Source organism: Syngnathus acus, chromosome 16, assembly GCF_901709675.1.
Source record: "Syngnathus acus chromosome 16, fSynAcu1.2, whole genome shotgun sequence".
Classification (NCBI taxonomy): domain Eukaryota; kingdom Metazoa; phylum Chordata; class Actinopteri; order Syngnathiformes; family Syngnathidae; genus Syngnathus; species Syngnathus acus.
Window position 1 is genome coordinate 9175228 of NC_051101.1, and position 21025 is coordinate 9196252.

Here is a 21025-nt window from a genome sequence, read left to right on the forward strand (position 1 = left end):
AACTATAACTGAATTTACTGGTGCTACTATACATTGCCACCAGTGTCTCCAACCAGATTTCTACTACACTACACTCATATTAATAATAATCATAATACATTTTATTTATAAGGCGCCTTTCAAGGCACTCAAGGTCGCCGTACAAACATAAAATAGCATGCACAATTAAATGAAAAAGAGTACAAAAGCAAAGAAACATCTGCACAAAATCAAAGCAAGACACAAAACAAATTAAAACCGACATGTCGCTGTTCAGCTTGTAATTATAATATTTAACCGATAGACCAACTTTTTGAGCTCGCTGTAGTGTTACTTCCTGTGTCTTTGTCTGTAACACTTGATTGTCACTCTCTCACATCGATCGCAGCATGAAGGTGACTGTGAAAAAATTTCACTTGTAAATGTGAACCAAGTCCCACCTCAAATTAAAGGCTTAATGGTTTGCAGATTAAATTCTAATTTCTCATCATAATAAATTCTTCTTTTTTTTTGGGTGGGGGTCATTGGGTCAAAACTCACCAGTAACAAATCAAACTAACCTCATATTGTAAATTACTATGATCTGTAATTGCACAATGTACATGACGAATCGATTATAATCAATATTGTCTTCCTCATCCTCTGCAGTGTTCCTGGGTGTGTCTGACTTGACAGTCTACCAGGTGCGGCACAACAGCATGTGTGTGCAATGGCAGCCTCATCTGCATGCCACTTATTACAGAATCTCCATCCAGTCCACACTCAGTAAGTAGAATAGGATTCACTACTTATACAAATATTAAAGCAAGTGTTAAATTATGTACCCTTCATTACTTTTAAACAGTTTTAACATGTTTCCAGGTAATAGTCTTGCTCCAGTTTTATTGCCAATCTAGATTCTCCTTCAGCATCTCTAAATAAGAGAAACTGTCACTGTATGGCCTTTGCAAAGTCTGGAGAAAATTGAGAATAGATGAGGAAACAAATCAATACTGTGCTGCCATTTATTTACTCTGTTTGTTTTTGTCACCTGTCGAAAGTTGTATTTGTTCAAATGTCAAATGCGCCAGCAAGATATTTGATTATCACAGTCAATAATAACTTTGACAAAACATGCATCTTATCAAGGAAATTCACTATAAATAGAGTTTTGTTTTGTGTGTGTGGATGCATGTGTGTTTTTAAAATTAAATATTGGCCTTTGCATGAATGCGCTTGTTTTTTTATTGGTTTCGGAGAACTTCTGCACTTCATTTAATGTTTTAAAAAAGTACAACAGCAGCTTATCCTGTGTGATCTTTCATTTTTCAAACAGGAAGAAAACGCTTAATAAGATTTCATGGGACTGAGGGGATTTTTATTTTCTTCATCCTCATGGACATTTTGTTGACGTTTGTTGTTTTACTGCAGACAGTCAGCGACAAGAAGTGAGCCTAGAAGGCGGGGCTTCTCGACAGTGCTTCTACGACCTTTTTCCAAGCAGCCAATATGAGATCAGCATTCACGCGCTGATGCCGGACATGGAAGGACCTCCCATCTCCGTCACTGACATGACACGTATGTTATACAAATTATTGCTGAATGTTGAAAGAAAAAAACCTGGCAAGTTCACTTCTCAGTGTTTCTCAAATTTTCAAAAACGTTTCCATTAAAATTTTGCACTGATTCCAAATCTGCAAAAACAAAGACTTCCATTGAAATATGTATAAAACCATCAAGGGAAATATTCTGTGCCTATCGCATGTTCATTTTCATTTTTTATCACTTTCACTTTCCCTTTATTACATCTTTAAGTTTCTCCACCAGTCCCATTTCGAATTAGTGAGACATAGCCGCCTCTCTGCAGCAATCTCGTCGACCTTCATATTTTTTTTTTGTAATACCAGAATCTCTGTAAGGATTCTGGCTCTGTTGCAGTCCATTGGCCAGGTGATGAGCTCAGTTGAATCACACAACTCCAGGGACCTCGGGGGCTCTGCTCACTGTCAGAGTTTTAAGATAGATAAGACTCACCCCAAAACACACAGATTCCCCTCCTGCAGTTTTTCCACCCAGTTGTGGGTGGGGATTAGTTACAACTTCGCAAACTGTGGTGGATTAAAATTTGCCGTTCAGTTTTTTTGTCACTCAGGGCCTTATTAGTACTTTGAGATTTCTATGAAATGTAAAGTGCGTTAGAAATAATCGACTTGTTTATTTGCCATTGTGTTTGTGCCCAATTGTGTCCAGTGTAATTTATTTACATTTTAATTTAAGCTTATTTCACCACATCTGCTCCTTCCTGCCAACTAATCATTTTGGAACAGACACAATCCTCAAGCCTGGGGTTGTTGTTTTTTTATCCCTCTGAAAAACAGCCTGTGGTCAGGTACACACTAGATTGATGAAAATACTTTTTCTGGCCTTAGGTTGTGTGTGTACAGATTGTAGATCTAGACACATTTTTGTCTTTTTTACTCTGACTATAAGTGGAAAGAGACAAAAAGACAATTGGGTTGCTTGTAAATACACATATGCCCCAAAAAAGGTCAACAAAACACAGCTATTGGTGCTAAAAAGAGGATTAGGAAACTTCGGATTCACAGACAGGATCCCATTACCAATTTGTCCTGTGTCTCTCTAGTGCCAGCGCCCACTCAGGCGCCAACTGAACCCCCTGCCACGGAGCCCCCTCCCACAATCCCACCTGCCAAAGAAGGTAAGCAAAGACTTTTCATGATGTCACGCTGTTGTTGTTGCACTATTTTTTCTGACATGGGCAAGTCAGCCACATCACTTCATGTTATCAAAGCGCAGTGAGAAGTAAATTGTTACAAAATGGTTTAAAAAAAAAAAAATGCCACTTGTCGCTGTTCCCATCAAATTAATTTCTACAGTAAAGAAAAGCACCCCTGAAATCAGACAAGATTGGAAGGTGAGGAAGAAAGGCAGACAGTTTCACACGATACACGCATCACCCCCATGCCAAATGTTCCCACGATGCGATGTTGCTGTCTGATAAACTCACCTAACAGCCTGACCCGCGACACAAACTCCACGGACATGATCCAGCAAGCCTGCTGAGCCCTCTGTTGTAATTCAAGTCTACATTTCTGACCTTTGATGCCTTAAGTCTGGACAAAACCACAAATAGCCAAAAATACTAAGCCTACTTGGGAAAATACTGTACAGACAGCAAAAACACAACTATGAGTGATTGCAGTGGAAATCTAAAAAAAAAAAGCCAAGAGAGAAGGACAACAGAATATGAAAATGACAAAAATAATGTGAGAAAAGAAAAAAAATCTGGAAAAACGACTTTTCGTGGGGGCAGGCTACAAAAACATCACAGGTCAAGCATGTAAAAATTCAGCACCTGACCTTTTATCTTGACATTTCTGACAAGCATACTTGCAATGAAATGGCATTTCCTTCCTTCGAAACACAGAATAGTTTTTTTGGGTAGGGGGTTATGTTTTATTATTGCTCCAAAAAAATTGAGTTTTACTTTCTTCACTTGAACATTGAGAAAAACCTTTCCCTTGTCATTTATTGATTATAACTCTAACCCTACAAACTAGAATTTCTTGCAGAAAATTTCCCCTAATGTCAATCGACTATATTTCTTCTCTTTTCAGTAACTTGTTTGTGTTATGTTTCAGTTTCCCAAGCTGTTTGCCCATAACATGTATGCATCTGCCTCATGTGCTTATCTGTGAAGTATGCAAGGAAGCCAAAGCGGACCTGGCATTCCTGGTTGATGGCTCCTGGTCAATTGGAGACGACAACTTCATGAAAATCACAAATTTCTTGTATAATGCCATTGGATCACTGGATCAAATTGGGCCCGATGGTACCCAGGTGAGTTGCGTTAACATGCTGTCACCGACACCATGTCACAAAATGCGTTAGAGGACTCCTCATATTTGTTCCAGAGCTTTTTACTTTGGGAAGTGCATACATTTTTAAGTCTAACTATTGTGTGTAGGATTAAGTCTTATGTCTGATCTGTGAAATCTGAACACAGTAAACATTTAAGATGATGCAAAGTATGTTTTTACATATTGACAAATGAATCTTGGATAAAGATTTATTATTTACTCTCTAAGAAGTTGGTATATGCGGTATATGTTAAGCAAGGCCAAATCTGAAAATGGGAAAAAAAAGTCCAACACAAACATGAATGATATATTTTAATTAAAAAAAAGAAAAAATTGACTATCATTTTTTTTCTCATATCATTCATATCACATTTGGTTATATAGTAATTATTTAATATAAAATAAAAATATCTATTTGATTATTTACAACAAGTCAATCAAGCAATAATTTGATACAATAAATAAAACCCGAAAACTACAATTTTGATAAAGCAATATCAGGAGAGAACATCTTAAGAAAAGCAACAAATATTACAGAACTCTCGATAATGTAAATACTCGCTTCAAGGAATGGGGTGGGCCAGGATGTTGCCCTGGGCCGTACTTTGCAGGCTCACTGATTTTCAATCATGAGACTCTGCTGCCAAAAGTACGTGTCAAGGTTTACAAAACCTGCAGCAGTATTGTTTCTTGCCTCATGCAAGACGTGTCTGACAGTTAACTTACAGTAAATAGAAGTGCACTCATTTTCCCGGGAGCTTCAAATCCTGAGCTGAATAAAAGCTCGATGCTTCTTAATAATAAATGAGATGGTTTACTGTAGTTCTTTGTTCACCTTTTATACTCACATTTACACATATGTTCCCCCTCTGTTGAAAGCTATCTCATGCCATTGAACTGCACACACTGCCTACATTTGTTTACAATACACAGTTCATTCAAAAAAAAAATCCACCCAATGTGTATGAAATCAAATTCATATTGAGTGCATATTTTCAGAAAAAAAATCCAACACATCTCCCATTCATAAACCAGCACCATAACGTTAACTATTTATTTATTTCTAAACAGGGTTGTTATCTTGGGTTTTCTGTTGTGAAATTAGCATAACAACAGTCTATAAATTCACGAAATTGCAAGAGCGAGAGAAGCTTACAATGACTGAACACTGCACCCCAAGGGAGTCTGTTTGTGTTGTTTCTGAAAAAAACAAAAACGTTTAAGCATCTCTGTTTATTTGCTTTGTTTTGTCCCTGAGAACTTCTGGCTAGTTCATTCCAAATGCATTACTCTTTAGAACAAATATCAAGTGGTTCCAGCCCCAGCGCCTTGAGGCAATAGGACTACTGGAAAACACAATTATCTTGATCCTTAGCATAAAAACTACCAGGAGGAATACTTAGAATCATGTTGCCAGAGCGAATGCTACAATCTCTTCAGCCTCAAAGCGTTTCTCTTATATCAGGTTCATCAATAATGCCAGGTTGTTGTAGACCACCCCCCCTCCCCTCCACAATATGTCACCAGCGGTCAGTTGCTTCATTTGTCACGCTGTAGAGTTGCTTGGGAAACCTTTTTCTTTCATTTGTGCAGTACAGTATGTGCTATTAAGCACTTTGCTACCCTCAGCATGCCCTGTAACCTCGTGGCGGTGGGCTACCGACAGCAAAACACTGGCTGTAATGCGAGAAAGTTGGCAGTGATCTAAAGTGAAAGTTGGCTGCTTAATGTTGGATGTCTTGAGCCAACAAAAGTAACATTACAGTTCCCATCTTGGGTAAGCTATTTTAGATTTTGTAAATGACCCTGATTTTGGGAGTGTGGAAATATTACAATTAATGTTCTAAATATTTTCTTGACCACCAGTTTAATTCACATCTTTAATAGAACTCATTAGCTTGCAGTTTCAAATGCTCAGAAGAAAATCAAATGTTCTCACTTGTTGGCTCAGCATTGGTACACTTAAATAAATGAAGCTTTTCTGGGGGGATAATGAGAGAAATATTTTTGAAGACAAATCACATGCTCTTGGTTTTATATTAGCACATACCAAATCAGCAACTTGGACAAAATTGTCCTCTTGGTCAAACGTGTTGACAAAAAAAAAGTTTTTTTATTAAAATGCTGGTGTCGCAGGGCAGGGCTGGTGGGCAGATCCCACCCCCAACCCTTTTGCCCATTGCATCACGGTGCATCATTACAAAACCCAGCTACGAAGTCCTTGAGGTTGCCAATATTTTTGCATTGAGTAAAGTATTAAGTATCACTTAGATTGTTCCATAGTTATACAGAAACTTTTTAAGGTTGTTCTTATGTTTAAGATTTTGAAGTTGTGATTCCCCCTTTATGATTTTGTTTTGTGTATCTGGTGCTCTTTCTACATCACTAAATTTCTTTGTCCAGGTGGCCATTTGTCAGTTCAGTGATGATGCTCGTACAGAGGTCCAGTTGAGTTCCCATGGTAACAAAGAAGCACTGCTGGAAGCGATTCAGAGGATCAGATACAAAGGAGGCAACACAAAGACGGGTCAGTACATCTTACAGCAGCCTTGGTGTTGATTCACAGGGGGAAATTTCAGTAGGACGAAAGATGTTTTGCTTTGGCGCATCAGTCAGTCCGCATTGCAGACACAAGGTCCACTGGCAGCCGTTCTGGAGCTTTGATGGGTGCCACAGGATGCCCAGCAGCAGATGGACTTTCCTCATGTGTAATATTAGGCGAAATAGTCATTTGCAAAGGCAACAACTAACTGTCGCTCTCAACTTTTAAGCTAACTTACTTTCCTTGGAGGAGAGCGTGGGGGGGGGGGGGGGGGGGGGGGTATAAATTTCCAATTAAAATCCATCTCAAAAGGACATCTGCTGCTGTACGATAATCAAAACAGCACAAGAGCATTAATGGGCCTTTTAACAGATTGTGATCGCAACTAGTTATAATTCTCCAATAGACTATTGTCCTCCTGTTATACACAGTCAATTTTCAGACAATCGTAAAAAATGTGAGTAGGAATCACAATTTCTTTTTGCTGTTTTTTTTTTTTAAAATTAAAATGCTCCCATACCATACCCAGGAGACATACTCTGAGGGTTTGAATACTTAACAAGTAGCATGGCTTCTGAATCTGTTGTAATATTCATGTCAGAGTGTCCAGCTGTGCTCGTGAGCACAAGGTGAATGTCGGCAACGTTGATTCGATAATGAGACTTTACAGTGAATGCCGCTTGTTGAGAGCATTTTAAGTCTGGGTGTGGATCAGCGTCTTTTCAGAGGAACGGTGTCCTTGTGCTTTTGTCTGCTTCAGGGCGGATCTCCTCATCATTTCTATACTCTTGTGCCTTTTATCTCCACCAGATCCCAAAGGCCCCTTTTTTTCCCTCCCCTCTTGAGGACCCTACTGTTTGCTTCTCCCTGCCCCCACATTTGTTTCCGCTTTTTATTCGTACCACCTTTCATATTTGCAGCAGTGTTTTGAAAAATTATAGTCAGGTTTCCATTAATCACTACAATTTAGAACCATTTTGTTATTTCTATTGTCAAGTGTACTAAAATACCTTAACCTACTATGTGAGATAATCAAATCAATTGAATAGAAGGGTGCTTCTAAAACTTTTTACTTTAAGTTCCACCTCCAAAACGCATGGCTCTCCAAGGCCAACTTCAACGTACAGTCCCATTGATGGTGCGAGTGTTCATCACAGACATTGGAGAGGTATTAAAGCATAGGTGTCAAACTCAAGGCCCGGGTGCCAGATATGGCCCGCCAAGTCATTTTATGTGGCCCGCAAAGACAAATTTTGCATCAACTTTGTGTCATTCCTAAAATTACAAATTGTCTGTATCTTTGTCCAGTGTCTAGTGAGAAAAAGAGAAAAGAATTTACACGCTATAACGTGTCAGCCAAGGAGGACGGGCCTCTAAGGTTGAAAGTGGAATGATTTATTTTTTTGCAAAGCAGAGTGCCAAGTTTTGAATTTGATAAAGATCTGAACCAGGTTCTCAACATGTATTTATTTATTTAGTATTTTTTAGATAAATTTAACAATTTGAATGACCATACACCCTATTAAAAAAAACTTCCATTGTAATATTTTCACTAAACTTAATTTGTCATTTCGTTAATGAAATAGTGCCTACGTGAATGTATATTAGAATATAGTTTCAAGAGTTACTGAACAAATCAAAACTGAGATTAAACAAAAACAAAAAAACGGACAATATTTTGTTATTTGAAACGGTTCAAACAGAGAAAATACGATACAAGTAAAAGAAAACATGATTCTTGTTCTGAGTCTTTCCGGTGGTGTGTTTGTTTTGGCAGAGACCCAAATGCTTCTGGCAAAATATCCACAGAGGTAATGACCAGGGTTGGCATCGCTGATTATTCAACCTTGATTGGTTATATTAAAACACACGCGGGAACATCCTGGCAACTTCGGCACGTAAACAATTTAATAACTGCACCTTGCTTACTTTGGGGATGTGCGTGTTAAGTAGTCTGCATCTAATCTTCATACCAGAATTTGTGTGTGACAGACACACAATCATGGATGTCAGTACTCTACTCGAATAATTGCTCCTTACATGAAATGAGGGAAAAATGGCACATATAAATGTTAAGGAATGTCTTGCAGCATGTACAGTGTTCTTCGTAATGTATTTATGCATTAGTCTAGCGACAAGATCATTCTTCTTCAACCCATAGAAATCAAGTCATGCTTCTTTTATATGATTTATTGTATTTTTTAATAATGTAAATCTTGAGATATCGCAAAGGAAGTAGAAGCAGATATAATTAGTATTCTTCAAATATGAGTTCTTTCTTGGTCCATGTACACTCCTTCACCAATAAAAAGTGCCAACTATGTCTATTCTTGCTTAGAAACTGGCAAACAAACAAACAAAAAATCATAAGCTCCTTGGCAGAGGTAAAAATATCCTTCTGAACGAGAGAATAAAGGCTTGAGAGGCAGCGAGGCTTTGCGGGCTAAAACAGGAAGAGATTATTTCAAGTATTCTTTTTTTTTTTTTTAACTTTTACATCTTCACTGATTGTGAGACAACTGCTTTCATAAAAGGAGCCCAACGTACGCCGACAGGGTTGACTTAAATACACACAAAGTACTGGTTAATTGAGCTACTAAACCACAATTCCATGTCATATTTCAAAACATTTTGCCTGATTGACTAAAATATTCTCGCCCTTTTTTTTCTTTTTCAATCTTGCCCAATACCATGGTTCCATCTCTGAGTTCCTGGGCCCTCTGCTATGCTCAGAGTCTCACTTCATGCCTGGCTTGCTTCTGCAATTCCACTCTCGCCCCGTGTGATCCCTGGACAGTGTAGAAACATGTATTACTGGCAGCTATATGACAACGCTACTTTTTATAGGCCAACCGCGCTATCATTTGTCATTTTTGACACATCTTTGAAAAAAAGAATGTCTGTGTGGATTCCCTCGGACATCCAGGTCATGGTAATCCGTAAAGGGTTAATCGAGGCTTCTTGGTTGTTGAGGGTGTTTTGCCCTTTATCCCCTATTTATGTCTTTGGTTGGGTGTTATTGTTGATGTTTTGCTGCTGTTGTTTTTTCAACTGCCTGGTGACTTACAAGCCTTGGGGGAGAGATGTCAAGACTTGTACCCTGACGACAACTCTCTTTTGGGATTAGGCCTTTCTAGTTTGACATTGATGCCTTTTTTCCACACCTCTCACAAGCCACAAAATGTTATCATTGTTATTTTTGAGATACAAATGAACTGCTGATCCCGCACCCAAAGAGGTAAAGGAAGTGTCAATCTTGATTTTCATTTTAGTTTCATCAGACTCACTTTATGTGATAGCAGGTTGGTGTATTGACTTATTTAAATGTGATTGGTCATTATTGTGCAAGTTTTTATTGTAAGTTATTCGAGGGTGTGCACACACCACTCATCACAATATATTTTTTTACACGTTCCCTTAAACGATTCCAATGAGTTATTCAATTAAGTTGTGCAGGTTATAGTTCACATTAAAAGTAAAGGTTATGAAATAAAATTTTAATACCTTACAAGAAAAGTTTCAACACGTATCTTTGTCACTTAAACACCTTTCTGATTCAAGGTGTTCTCTTTTTGCGTTTCCCTAACACCCAACGACAAAATGACAGTCTGATAGCTTTTAATGAGTCTCAAGGCTCTTGCTCATATCAAACAGGTGAGTGCATGTGATGGGAATGCCGTGAAAAAAGCCAAATCTGCTCGGAAATATCATCTTGAAGGAGTCTTTCCGCTCCACATTCACATGCCTGTCAAGTTGACTTTGGAGGTGGCGATGTATGTGAATGTGGCTGTCTTCCATCCTCTGGCATGTTCTCATGAGAAACATTTAGCAGCCTTCATAAATGTGCCTGTGCGAACTTTGACTCAAACCCTTCATTTCACTCTTAAATGCATACATGCTCTGCTATATTACTTTATTTTGCAATTCAAAGATTCTATTTTCCATGGTCTCATAACTTAAACTTGAGCCTTATATTATATACAGTATAGGCTACACAACAAACCGATGAATAACTAGTTTTGAAATCAGAGACTAGTAAAAACGGTTCCAATATTTTAAATAGATGAATGCTAATAAAAATTGCTCGCAATTCTTTTATTTTTTTGAAACTGAAGACAAGTCAATGCACAATTTTTCTTCGCGGGCCACATACAATGATATGACGGGCCGTACATGGCCCCCGGGCCTTGAGTTTGACACCCATGCTGAAACGTAACCCAGTTATGTACAGTAGCTTTACTTAAATGTGTGACTTCATTCATGTGAAGATAACACATACTTTCTTTTGGTATCATTATAATAATTGCAATTCAATAATGTCTGTTAATAATTATGTGAGGTGAAGAAATGGTGAAATAATAACTATAATATCCTTCACTGAATTGTTTCGTCTGTCGAGCAATCTATTATCCTTTCTTTCATCGTATTTAATTTAAAAATTTATTATCTGTGCCTTTCTTTGGAGATTAGCTCGTGATTTAGGTTTGTGGGGGAAAAAAAGAGTTTCTTTTAAGACCCAAATTGGTGGGCATGTCTGTCACTCACAGCTTTTAGAGTCCGAAAAAAAAAAAAAAAAACTTGTTGATGTAAGATTGACTCCATTCTAGCCCTGCCACCATTAAAGATCGAGACAAGCCAGAGAAAACAGAAGAAGGATGAGAAAATAAAATGTTAATTGACAGGAGCACTTCTGAAGATAGATGACAGCGATTGTCCATGCCATCATAAAAAGGTCAAGTGCAGCGTCACAAACTATAAATACTAATCAGAATGGCTAAGTGAGAAGTTCCAACATGTTGTGTGGTGATAATGAACTGATCAATCACGGCTTTAAAGGACAACTTAATGATCTGCTTGTCTTGCCATTAATGATCCTAGAGTGTGACAATAAACGGCAACAAACATGAAGCCTCCTGCTTTATCGTGATATGTATTCGCAATGGTTCCTTTCAAAGGTTAGTGAGGACAAGAATTGTTCAGTAACAAAAACAATATCAAATATTTATAGGCTCAAATCCCACATGATTGAGAAAATGCCTTTAAGCCTCATCTCATGAATAAAGTTTTTATGTTTTGTCTTATGGGAGGGTCTTAAAACTATCTAAGATGCCCACATGCATTTTATTGACTGATTAAATCCATGAAAGTTTCCTGTGAATCAACCTTTAAAAGTTGGTCAACTTTCAACCTTTGTGAGATTTTTGTCTTCTGGTCAGTCTTGTCTGTAAACATTAGGAGCTCATTTAAATTCACTTATTCTAAATGCTGCCCTTAGCTTGGCTGCCTCCAGAGTTTTGTCGATCTCTCATTGACATGCATAGGTTTTGGCCTTCAAACTATATTTCATTTGGGCTGACAGAAAAAGAATGCAATTATTTTTTTGTTTTTTTCTTTTACATGTCAGTTAAAATGGTTGGGAGATTCAAGCACAAAATAAAACTTTTTAGTACATAATAGAACTGCTATGAATTCAAATATGCTGTGTATTTTATTAACAGTTATTAAAAACTGCTGACATAAGTAAAATAGTTGAAGATAGTTAAATGTTTATTATTGTTATGATTACTCTTAATTAAAATTGCTTTCCTTTATCAGGGCGAGCCATTAAACATGTGAAGGAGTCCATTTTCACCTCTGATGCTGGAGCCAGGAGGGGCGTCCCCAAAGTCCTGGTTGTCCTCACTGATGGCCGTTCACAAGATGATGTCAATAAAGTGTCCAAGGAAATGCAGATGGATGGTTTGTAGTCTGTTCCACAAAAACAAAAATCTTCAACCGGGTTTGATTTATTGATCTGATCCCCCCAACAGGATACATCATTTTTGCAATCGGCTTTGCCGACGCAGATTACGGCGAACTGGTCAACATTGCCAGCAAGCCCAGCGACAGACACGTCTTCTTCGTGGATGACTTGGATGCTGTGAAGAAAATTGAAGAACAGCTCATTACTTTTGTCTGCGAGGCAGCCACTGCCAGTGAGTAACCACACTTTGAAAATAACAGTTGGAAGTAGAAGGATCTAACTAACTCGCTCGTTTTTGTAACAGCTTGTCCGTCTATTCTGATGAGTGGAAACAGCATGGCAGGTAAGATGTTAAATTGACAGGGGATGATAGCTAATATGGCCTTAATCAAAGGCAGGAGGGGGTGATGAATACTTGGTCTCCTGTAGGTTTTCGTATGATGGAGAAATTTGGTTTGGTGGAGAAGGAGTACAACACCATTGCTGGAGTTTCCATGGAACCGGGCTCATTCAACAGCTTCCCGTGTTACCGGTTACACCGGGACGCTCTGGTGTCGCAGCCCACCAAGTGAGTGAGGGTGGGTCAACTCAGGGGAAAGAAATGTGACGAGAACCTTTCTTGGTTTTACATGAAATGTTTAAAATGTTTAGGTTCATGTACCATTGCAAATATGCTCTTTGAATTAATTCTACATACCGTATTTTCCGCACTATAAGGCGCACCTAAAAACCTCCAATTTTCTCAAAAGCCGACAGTGCGCCTTATAATCAGGTGCGCCTTATATATGGACCAATCTTGAGCCACTACAGCAGACGTGTCCAAAGTCTGGCCCGCGGGCCAAATGTATATATCTTATATATGGACAAAGTTTTAAAATGGGCCATTCATTGAAGGTGCGCCTTATAATCCGGTGCGCCTTATATATGGACAAAGTTTTAAAATGGGCCATTCATTGAAGGTGGGCCTTATAATCCGGTGCGCCTTATAGTGCGGAAAATACGGTAACCTGTTCTTGATATTAGCTTACAATAAAGCAAAAATCTTGGTTGTGCCAAATGGAAAAGAACATGTTCGGAGCACCCGTTCGATGCAACACTTATGTAAATTTAAAAAAAAAAAAGATATTTAAACAGAATGATGTTCTGCTAACACATTCTAAAATCACTTTAACATTAAAATTAGAAACTGCAGTTTTATATTTCAAGTCTTAACGTAAAGCAACAAATTATCAAGTTTAGATTTTAAACTAGATGCGCTTCAAATATAGTAATCCAAAGTACTACTGTAATGCTATTTTGTCAGTGCTGTTGTTGGGGGCTTTTCGTCAGGCAGCTTTAAATTTAGCCTCCTTAACTAGGAGCGTTCCGTTTTTTGGTTTTTAAAGTGACATTGACAAGAGTGCTGAAAAGTAGAAGCTGAAATTGTTTGAACCTCAATGCTCAGAGGCAGCTTCCACCCAAAAAGTTTGATTCTGTGATGAAAAAAGGTGGCACTCTGAGACAGTTTGAGGCAGCCAAGCACTCCGTAAAAGCTCTCAGCCAAGCAGCAAAGAGACTTGAAAAAGACACTCTAGTGAGTAGGCTACATGCCTTTAGGGCACAGTTAACTCATTTTGTGTGTTGTGTACGTGTCTCGCCATTTCTGCACATGTGCACCAGGTACCTTCATCCTGAAGGTTTACCATCCGACTACACCATCTCCATGATGATACGCTTGCTTGCCGAGACTCCGCAGGAGCCTTTTGCATTATGGGAAATCCTCGATAAGGACACCGAGCCGTTGGTGGGACTCATCTTGGACTGTGGGTTTTAATTCGACTCGTGTTGTTACTTTATCTTGTCATTGTCTCAATCTGCAGATTTGTGGTGCTGTCTGCAATCTCAGCACCGCAAGATGAATCCTTCAAGATGATTAGATGTGAAATTAACTTAGCCAGCAACTTTTCACTTGACAAAGACATTGTGTACTTGGAGTTACGAAAGAGCCATTGATGAAAATATGTTTACAGCAAAAAAAAAATTTTTTTTTTTTACTGTATAATCCCCAAAGGAGTGCTTTCAAAGTGTTAGGCTTCCTTTCCACGGGGTTAGCCACAGAACTTCAGAAGCCGTGCAGCCACTTCCCCCAAACCAAAGACAAATGTCTTTCTAAACGTACTGAGGAAAAAAAATTCTTAGTGCCGACAGTGACTCATGAGACCCTTCTGGGGAGAATAGAGAACTCTCGCTGTGTTAATGAGGATGTATATCAAAGTTACTTACAGACAACTTTCACATGGTAATACAATAAGCAGCATTGTACAATGAGTGCAGCTATTTTGGAGTTACACTGGGATTTTTTAAAAATATATTCATGCCTGAATAATCTTAAATGAGAAATCTTTTGTTTTTTGTTTGTCGGTGCTTAATCAAAACGGAGCAATTTGTTTTGAAAACTGACATAATACATTTAATCAGCTGTGCCTATATTTTCTGTAAGATCTGTCCTAATGTTCATTTTTCTGGATCTCCTACAGACTCTGGGAAGAGTTTGACATTCTTCAACTACGACTACAAAGGAGACTTTCAAAGTGTCACCTTTGAAGAGCCTCAAATAAAAAAAGTCTTCCATGGAAGTTTCCACAAGGTTAGTGTTTCTACTTAGTGCCTTATTAATGGTGTATTTTATTCTTTTAAGTATCCATTAAAAAAAGGGAAAAAAATAAGCATCAATTATACCAGCCTTCTGACATTTTGGAGTGTCTCATCGGGAGTTCAAGTAGTTTTAAAAGTGCCAGACCTTTTAGTACTTTTTGACAAAGTATCGTTATACCATTTATTCAAATCTGCTGCAATTAGTGACACATTCGTAGCAAAAATTAGAAACACTCGAATAATGTTGCTTAAAGTAAAGATGTATTAGATTAAACACACAGCAGATGAAAATTAATTGTACATGCTCATTTAAAAACAGTTGTCATGTTGTCTTAGGGCAATTTTTTACTCTTTGAGCAATTGAAATACCACACTCCTCATTTATTAAAAGATTAACTGAGCCCCAGCTAACCCCGCCCCCACATGAATATTCATTAGGGCACTATATCTACTGTGCTAATTCTGCAATTTATGCAACTATTTATGCAAAGCCACACATAAAATATGCAATCCATAACAAATGTATTATTTACAATTCATTACGTTACACTTAAAAGAAAGATGGCCATATTTGTGCAATGACTTGTATATGAAAGATTACCGTGAGCATCAAGTTTTTTCATCTTGAGGCAATGAGTAAGGTGGGAGGATTTAGACGGGGCAAACTGCGAGCAAAGAACTACAAGTGCAGTGACATTTTCTTCACGCGAAAAGATTAGTGAGCGGCTCATGCACCCTTGAAAATGCTGGGTTAAAAATTGGACCAACTCGGAAGTTGGGTCAAATTGACCCAAAACGACCCATTTTTTGTTCAAAACAACCACAACATTGTTTTTTTCCCACAACAACCTGAGTGGGTCCAATTTTTAACCCATCATTTTTAAAAGTATTGGGATGGGTCTGCAGAGAGCCACAATTTGAGTCCTGCTGGGTACAAAAGAAATTGCACAGTCTGCTTCTCTGAGCAGTGTGTAGCCAAAATATACAGTTGGAATTGAGAGATACAAATGAATATAATACATTTAAAGCCAAATTGAAAAAAAAGGGGCATATATTTCACAATAAACAAATATCAAGTCAACTTTGTAATTTATTTATTTTTTGCTCTGATTACCTTTTTTCTCTCGTTGGTGTTTGTTTAGCTGTGTTTGTGCTCTTTGCGGATAACAATCGCTCGATAACGCTGTGTTATGGATTCTCGCTCTCAGAGTACAACAGAGTTAATAAAAAAATCTTCCCCATTTCCCTCCCAAATCATACGTGCCATATGAGTGATAATGCATCACTCTCAGCAGAAGAACCAAAAGCAATTTGTCTCATGTCTGGAAAATGATAAGCCAGACCAAAACAAACGAGGTGCCTTATAAACACCAAGTGATGCTGTTGATGTTTGAGACTGTGAATAATCACTTTTCTCTTTTTTTTTATTTTATGTTTTACCCCAATTGCTCTTTTATTTATTCATATGTATTCATAACTGCAATCTTGTGGTTGATCTCATCAGGATAAACATGGCTTACAATCAAACCTCAAACCACCAAAAGCTTTTGTTATCATCAAATCTACTTTTTATTCATCCATTTTGTTGTGAACAAACTAAAAAATCCGATTGTGTCAGGTGGTTCACTTATAAGCAAGTAACGCTAACATCGGAATAAATCATGTTTGTACTGTCATTTGATAAATACTCAAAATGCATTTAATGCTCGCTTTTGTTTAGCTCCATGTGAGCATCAGCAAGACGGCAGTCAAGGTGGTGTTGGACTGCGCCGTTGTGGGAGAAAAAGCCATCACTGCAGCCGGGAACATCACCACGGATGGCGTGGAGGTCCTGGGTCGCTTGGTGCGGTCTCGAAGTAGACGGGACAACTCTGCTCCGGTCAGTGTTGAGTCATGTATGACCTGCTTGCATATTAACGTCCGCTAATTGTCATCCCCCATTGGCTAATTTAACTTTTATCACACCCCTCAAAGTGAGCAGCCATAAACATTCAATTCCTGTTTTACTTGTGGAGGCAGCATTTGATTGCCAAGCTGCTGAACTGCACTTATCAATTAATGTGGTACATGTGTCAAACCCAAGGCCCGGGGGCCAGATACGGCCCGCCATATCATTTTATGTGGCCCATGAAGACAAATTTTGCATCGACTTTCTGTCATTACAAATTGTCTTGACTTTTAAGAAAATAGATATATTGCTTGCAATTTCTACTACCATTCATCTTTTAAAAATATTTGAACAGTTTTTACAAGTCTCTGATTGCAAAAGTAGTTATGGATCAGTTAGTTTTGTAGCCTATACTGTATATAGAAGACTACTATAACTTGATCAAGCAATGACGCAGTGAAGTGTGTTTACATGTTTAAAGGCATAGAGAAAGGTCAAGTGAATTATTAGCCACGTAAGACACATCAAGTCTCAGGGAAATCAGGATCGAGTGGGCTGTAAAAGATTAAGTGCTGCTTGGAACATACTGAGCAAAAGTATTTCTCTAATAGGACAAGGAGGACAAGTGGACTTTTATCCACTTAACATATCACTGACCATTAACCCTAAGCTGCTCACATCACATTGCATCATATCGAGATGTATGTATATCTCTGAGGCCATTAAAGCCCAAACTGCTCCGAGTCTAACGTTGCGTGGGTGTATTTGCAGTTTCAGCTCCAGATGTTTGATATCATCTGCAGTACGTCGTGGGCAAGCAGGGATAAGTGTTGTGAACTCCCAGCTTTGGTAAGAACACACACACATTCGCACAAACACACACTCCTGTCATCTGTGAACGTGCAGTCATTTGGTGGATATCACAGCTTGAGATAATCAGAGCCGTAATTGTGCTTGTGATCAAATCGAGTGACGATAAAACCAGAACGACCAAACTAAAAGGAGGTCCAAATGACTTGGAATTCGTTTGAATGGGGATGGCCACTGGCGAAGCTGCATTGGCGTTTAACCGCACCTAATTTCATTTGCGTAATTGAATTACATGCAATGGTGCACCCCAGAGGATGTGCTGTATGATCTTTCATTTCCATTATGTTCGCATGTACACACATGAGAGGTATGAGTTGCAAAATCCACTACAGAGTCAGTGCTCCGAATTAATCATCACACTACATTTATTGATATCAACATTACAAAATCTAAAGGGAATGTTGTGTATGTAGTTTGTTGCTTAATAGCGCAACAATAAAAAATGTCAGTGCATTTGCTCAAAATATATTTTTCTTCACGGCTGTGTAGATTTTCACTCATCCAGGTCATGGTAATTGGCAAAGGTTGAATTGAGACGAGTGGACTCTTTTTGTTTGTTGGATTTTTTATTTTTTTTTTCTGAAAAAATTTAATGATGACTCGGGGAATTATTTGGCTCTCAACTCTGACATGGCTAAGCAAGAAGAGTTGTGTTTATGTTGTAGCGAGTTGAAGAGGAGTGCCCCTCAATGCCTCACGCCTGCACCTGTTCTCAAGACAGCAAGGGACCCCCAGGACCTTCCGGACCTCCTGTGAGTTGTTTCTGTCATTCCGTTTTATGATTGACCACAGATGTGTTGTTAGTCGACTTTTATTTGTTCATTTTCTTTCCCTGGAGTCTAATTTATAAATGTCAATACAGCATCTGTTCTTGCATCATAAATTCCCAATATTTTTTTCAGTTCTTTTCTTGTCCAGTTTAGTCAAAGAGGAATAGAAGTAGGAATAAAACGTTTTGTGTGATGCAACAGTAAGAAAATTCATTTTGTTTAATTGGTTTCTCTGCACTGAAATTACTTTGATTTAAATGAATTCAAATATAATATTAATTACACCACTTTCCAGATTTTCTTTTTCATGAAGTTGCAATGGAGTATTTCGGAAAACACATTCTAAGTAACACAAGCTCTTTTATGGCTTGAGCCTTCTACTCGTCATGATCTTCATTTTCAATTCGTCTGTCTCTGTTTCCCCGCTCAGACGTTCCATTCGCCATATGGTCTGTGTTTTCCGCTATTCACTTCCAACTCTCAATCATTTTGTCTGCCTCCACCATCGGCACCACCTCGTTGGAGAGTGTAATTAAATGGTGATTTCATTTATCACAGAAGATTACGATCCGCCACAATTTTCATCCCGGTGCACCCAAGTCAGGTCCACTTTCTCATTTGAGAAATCGACTTGACGGCGTCTTTCTAATTTTCCTTAATTACGTCTCATTTAAGAAGCTTGTATTGCAACAAATTTGCAGTTCAGCAACAAATGGCTAATATAGAAGTAAATGCACTTTTTTTTTTTACCTTTTTTCCTTAACCTGCCTTCATCTCTTTTTATATTTGAATTTTTCTTTCACTTTCATTCTTCAGCAGCGCAACATGTAGCTGTGATACTGTTTTGTGGCCAGGCTATTATTTTTCTTTTACGTCCTCTTCATCCCAACACCAGCTCCCTTTTATGTCTCCTTTTCACAATGTCTGTTTGTACCCGCAGCTTTGAATGGACTACTTAAATCACATTGTAACTGTGCAATGTGGCCGTCAGTGACTGTCGTAATGGGATAAATCTTTTCAGCGCTAAAGCAGCATACCAGTCACCATGCCTCAATGTGTCAACCATGAACCATATCTTTATTTTAATACAATATGTTGTTTATTTTGTAATGATTTAATTTTGAGTGCATTGTACTTATGTACTATGTTTTAGGGTGGTCCGGGGATACGGGGAACACGAGGAGACAGGGGGGAACCTGGAGTGACGGTGAGTTAGCATTTTTGGTGCTTGACTAGACAAGCAAATGAATCTGTAAGCATTTTGGGGAACTTTGAAAGTCCTATGCACAGTAGCCTTCATGATAAAAAAAAAAAAAAAATCACATGGATAGCTTTTATAAGCAATTTCATAAAGACGCTGACTCATTCCTCGTGAATTTTTGCGGAATACGTGAGTCGTGGCTATTGTAGCTCTTCTTCACCTTGGAAAAAAAAAAAGAAGAAAAACATAAAACTAATGACGTCTTATATATCTCTTGAAAATCTGTGATCATTTGAGCAATAATTTGCTGAATAGACAGTTAGTAAATGCAATTTGTAAAAGTCCCATTCACGTGAAGGTGGATTGGGAGCTTATTAAATGTCTGTGTGACTTTAATGAGTCGAAGATAATACAGTCATGTGGTGGAGGTACAATGCTATAGGAGACTGAGACAGCCCTCCCATGAGGAACAACGGAGGGAGGATCAATAAAAACACCCACCACATCTCTCAGCAGTGTTCTCACGGACTTGCTGACTATATATTCTACATGTGTTTTGTCCACACCTGCTCTCCAAGGATCGAACAAACCCCCATCTACTCCCTACTGATGTGGTCAAACGATGGAATCAAATGTCCTGGATATGAAGTGTTCACTTTTATAAAATCCCCCTTTGTTCTTGAAGCAGACATGTAACTTTGCTCTGCTAAATTTAGCTTAACTCTAGCTAAGGAGAGGAAAACAGTTCCCAGGAATCTGAATGGAATAACATTGCACCCCTTCTTTCCTTTTGCACTCACACACACACGTACACGACTGGCAATTTTAATCTTATTCCCACCCCGTAAAGCTTGTGGCCATACAGATTTGATTAAATTTTCACTCTTGCAGTCAGTACTTCATCACCAAGCTGCTGAACTATACTTGTCAGTTAATGTAGCGGTGTGGCGTAAATTCAGTGGAACATTAGCGTGGATGCCAGTGAACATTCCAGTTCTGCTTACCTTTTTGGGTTTGGCAGGATAGTGCTTTTGTGGAATCTGACAGAAGGAGTCCAAGGAATGCTTGACAAAAGTGCATGTAGGAGATTTTGTAGCTTTTGTTATGGTGACTTGTTTTATGTAATACTAGAGTGGCTCAAATAGAGATAAAATCTTTGTGTGTATTTATTATATAAAATAAATATAAAAATGTATGTTATCTTGTATTTCTAATTCCTCACCTTTGGGTGAGATGGAAAAACTCTCCACTACTAAAGCATATGCGAGCATTGAATGTACTGCAGTCAAGTAAATGAAGTTGGTGAGCCTTTTAATATGGGCCCACTCTTATTTTATTCTCACCCCAAAAAACTGAAGAAAGCTGTATCTTCATTGACTGTTCCTCTTTTTTCGTGGTTTAATAAAAATATATACTGTGTGTGCATTCTCCAAAAACTGCACCTAACATTGCAGGATGTCCATAAATCAAAATGCTGAATGTGCGTGCGAGACGCCAACAGTCTTTGGTTTTTTTCTGGGGATTTTTTGCGGTCAGTC

The 21025-nt window shown here is 38.3% G+C and overlaps 1 protein-coding gene across 1 annotated transcript in view; it reads left to right on the top strand.

Annotated features, from left to right (window-relative positions):
- Positions 1 to 21025, top strand: part of col14a1a (collagen, type XIV, alpha 1a) — a 72553-nt gene that overhangs the window by 36539 nt on the left and 14989 nt on the right. Inside the window, exons 23-37 of the mRNA XM_037272914.1 lie at positions 628 to 744; positions 1390 to 1536; positions 2603 to 2677; positions 3680 to 3819; positions 6243 to 6366; positions 11977 to 12120; positions 12192 to 12356; positions 12429 to 12467; positions 12554 to 12692; positions 13784 to 13926; positions 14641 to 14750; positions 16479 to 16637; positions 17418 to 17495; positions 18182 to 18268; positions 19440 to 19493. Coding sequence (XP_037128809.1) covers positions 628 to 744; positions 1390 to 1536; positions 2603 to 2677; positions 3680 to 3819; positions 6243 to 6366; positions 11977 to 12120; positions 12192 to 12356; positions 12429 to 12467; positions 12554 to 12692; positions 13784 to 13926; positions 14641 to 14750; positions 16479 to 16637; positions 17418 to 17495; positions 18182 to 18268; positions 19440 to 19493 — 1721 coding nt within the window. The remainder of the gene's footprint in view (positions 1 to 627; positions 745 to 1389; positions 1537 to 2602; positions 2678 to 3679; positions 3820 to 6242; positions 6367 to 11976; positions 12121 to 12191; positions 12357 to 12428; positions 12468 to 12553; positions 12693 to 13783; positions 13927 to 14640; positions 14751 to 16478; positions 16638 to 17417; positions 17496 to 18181; positions 18269 to 19439; positions 19494 to 21025) is intronic.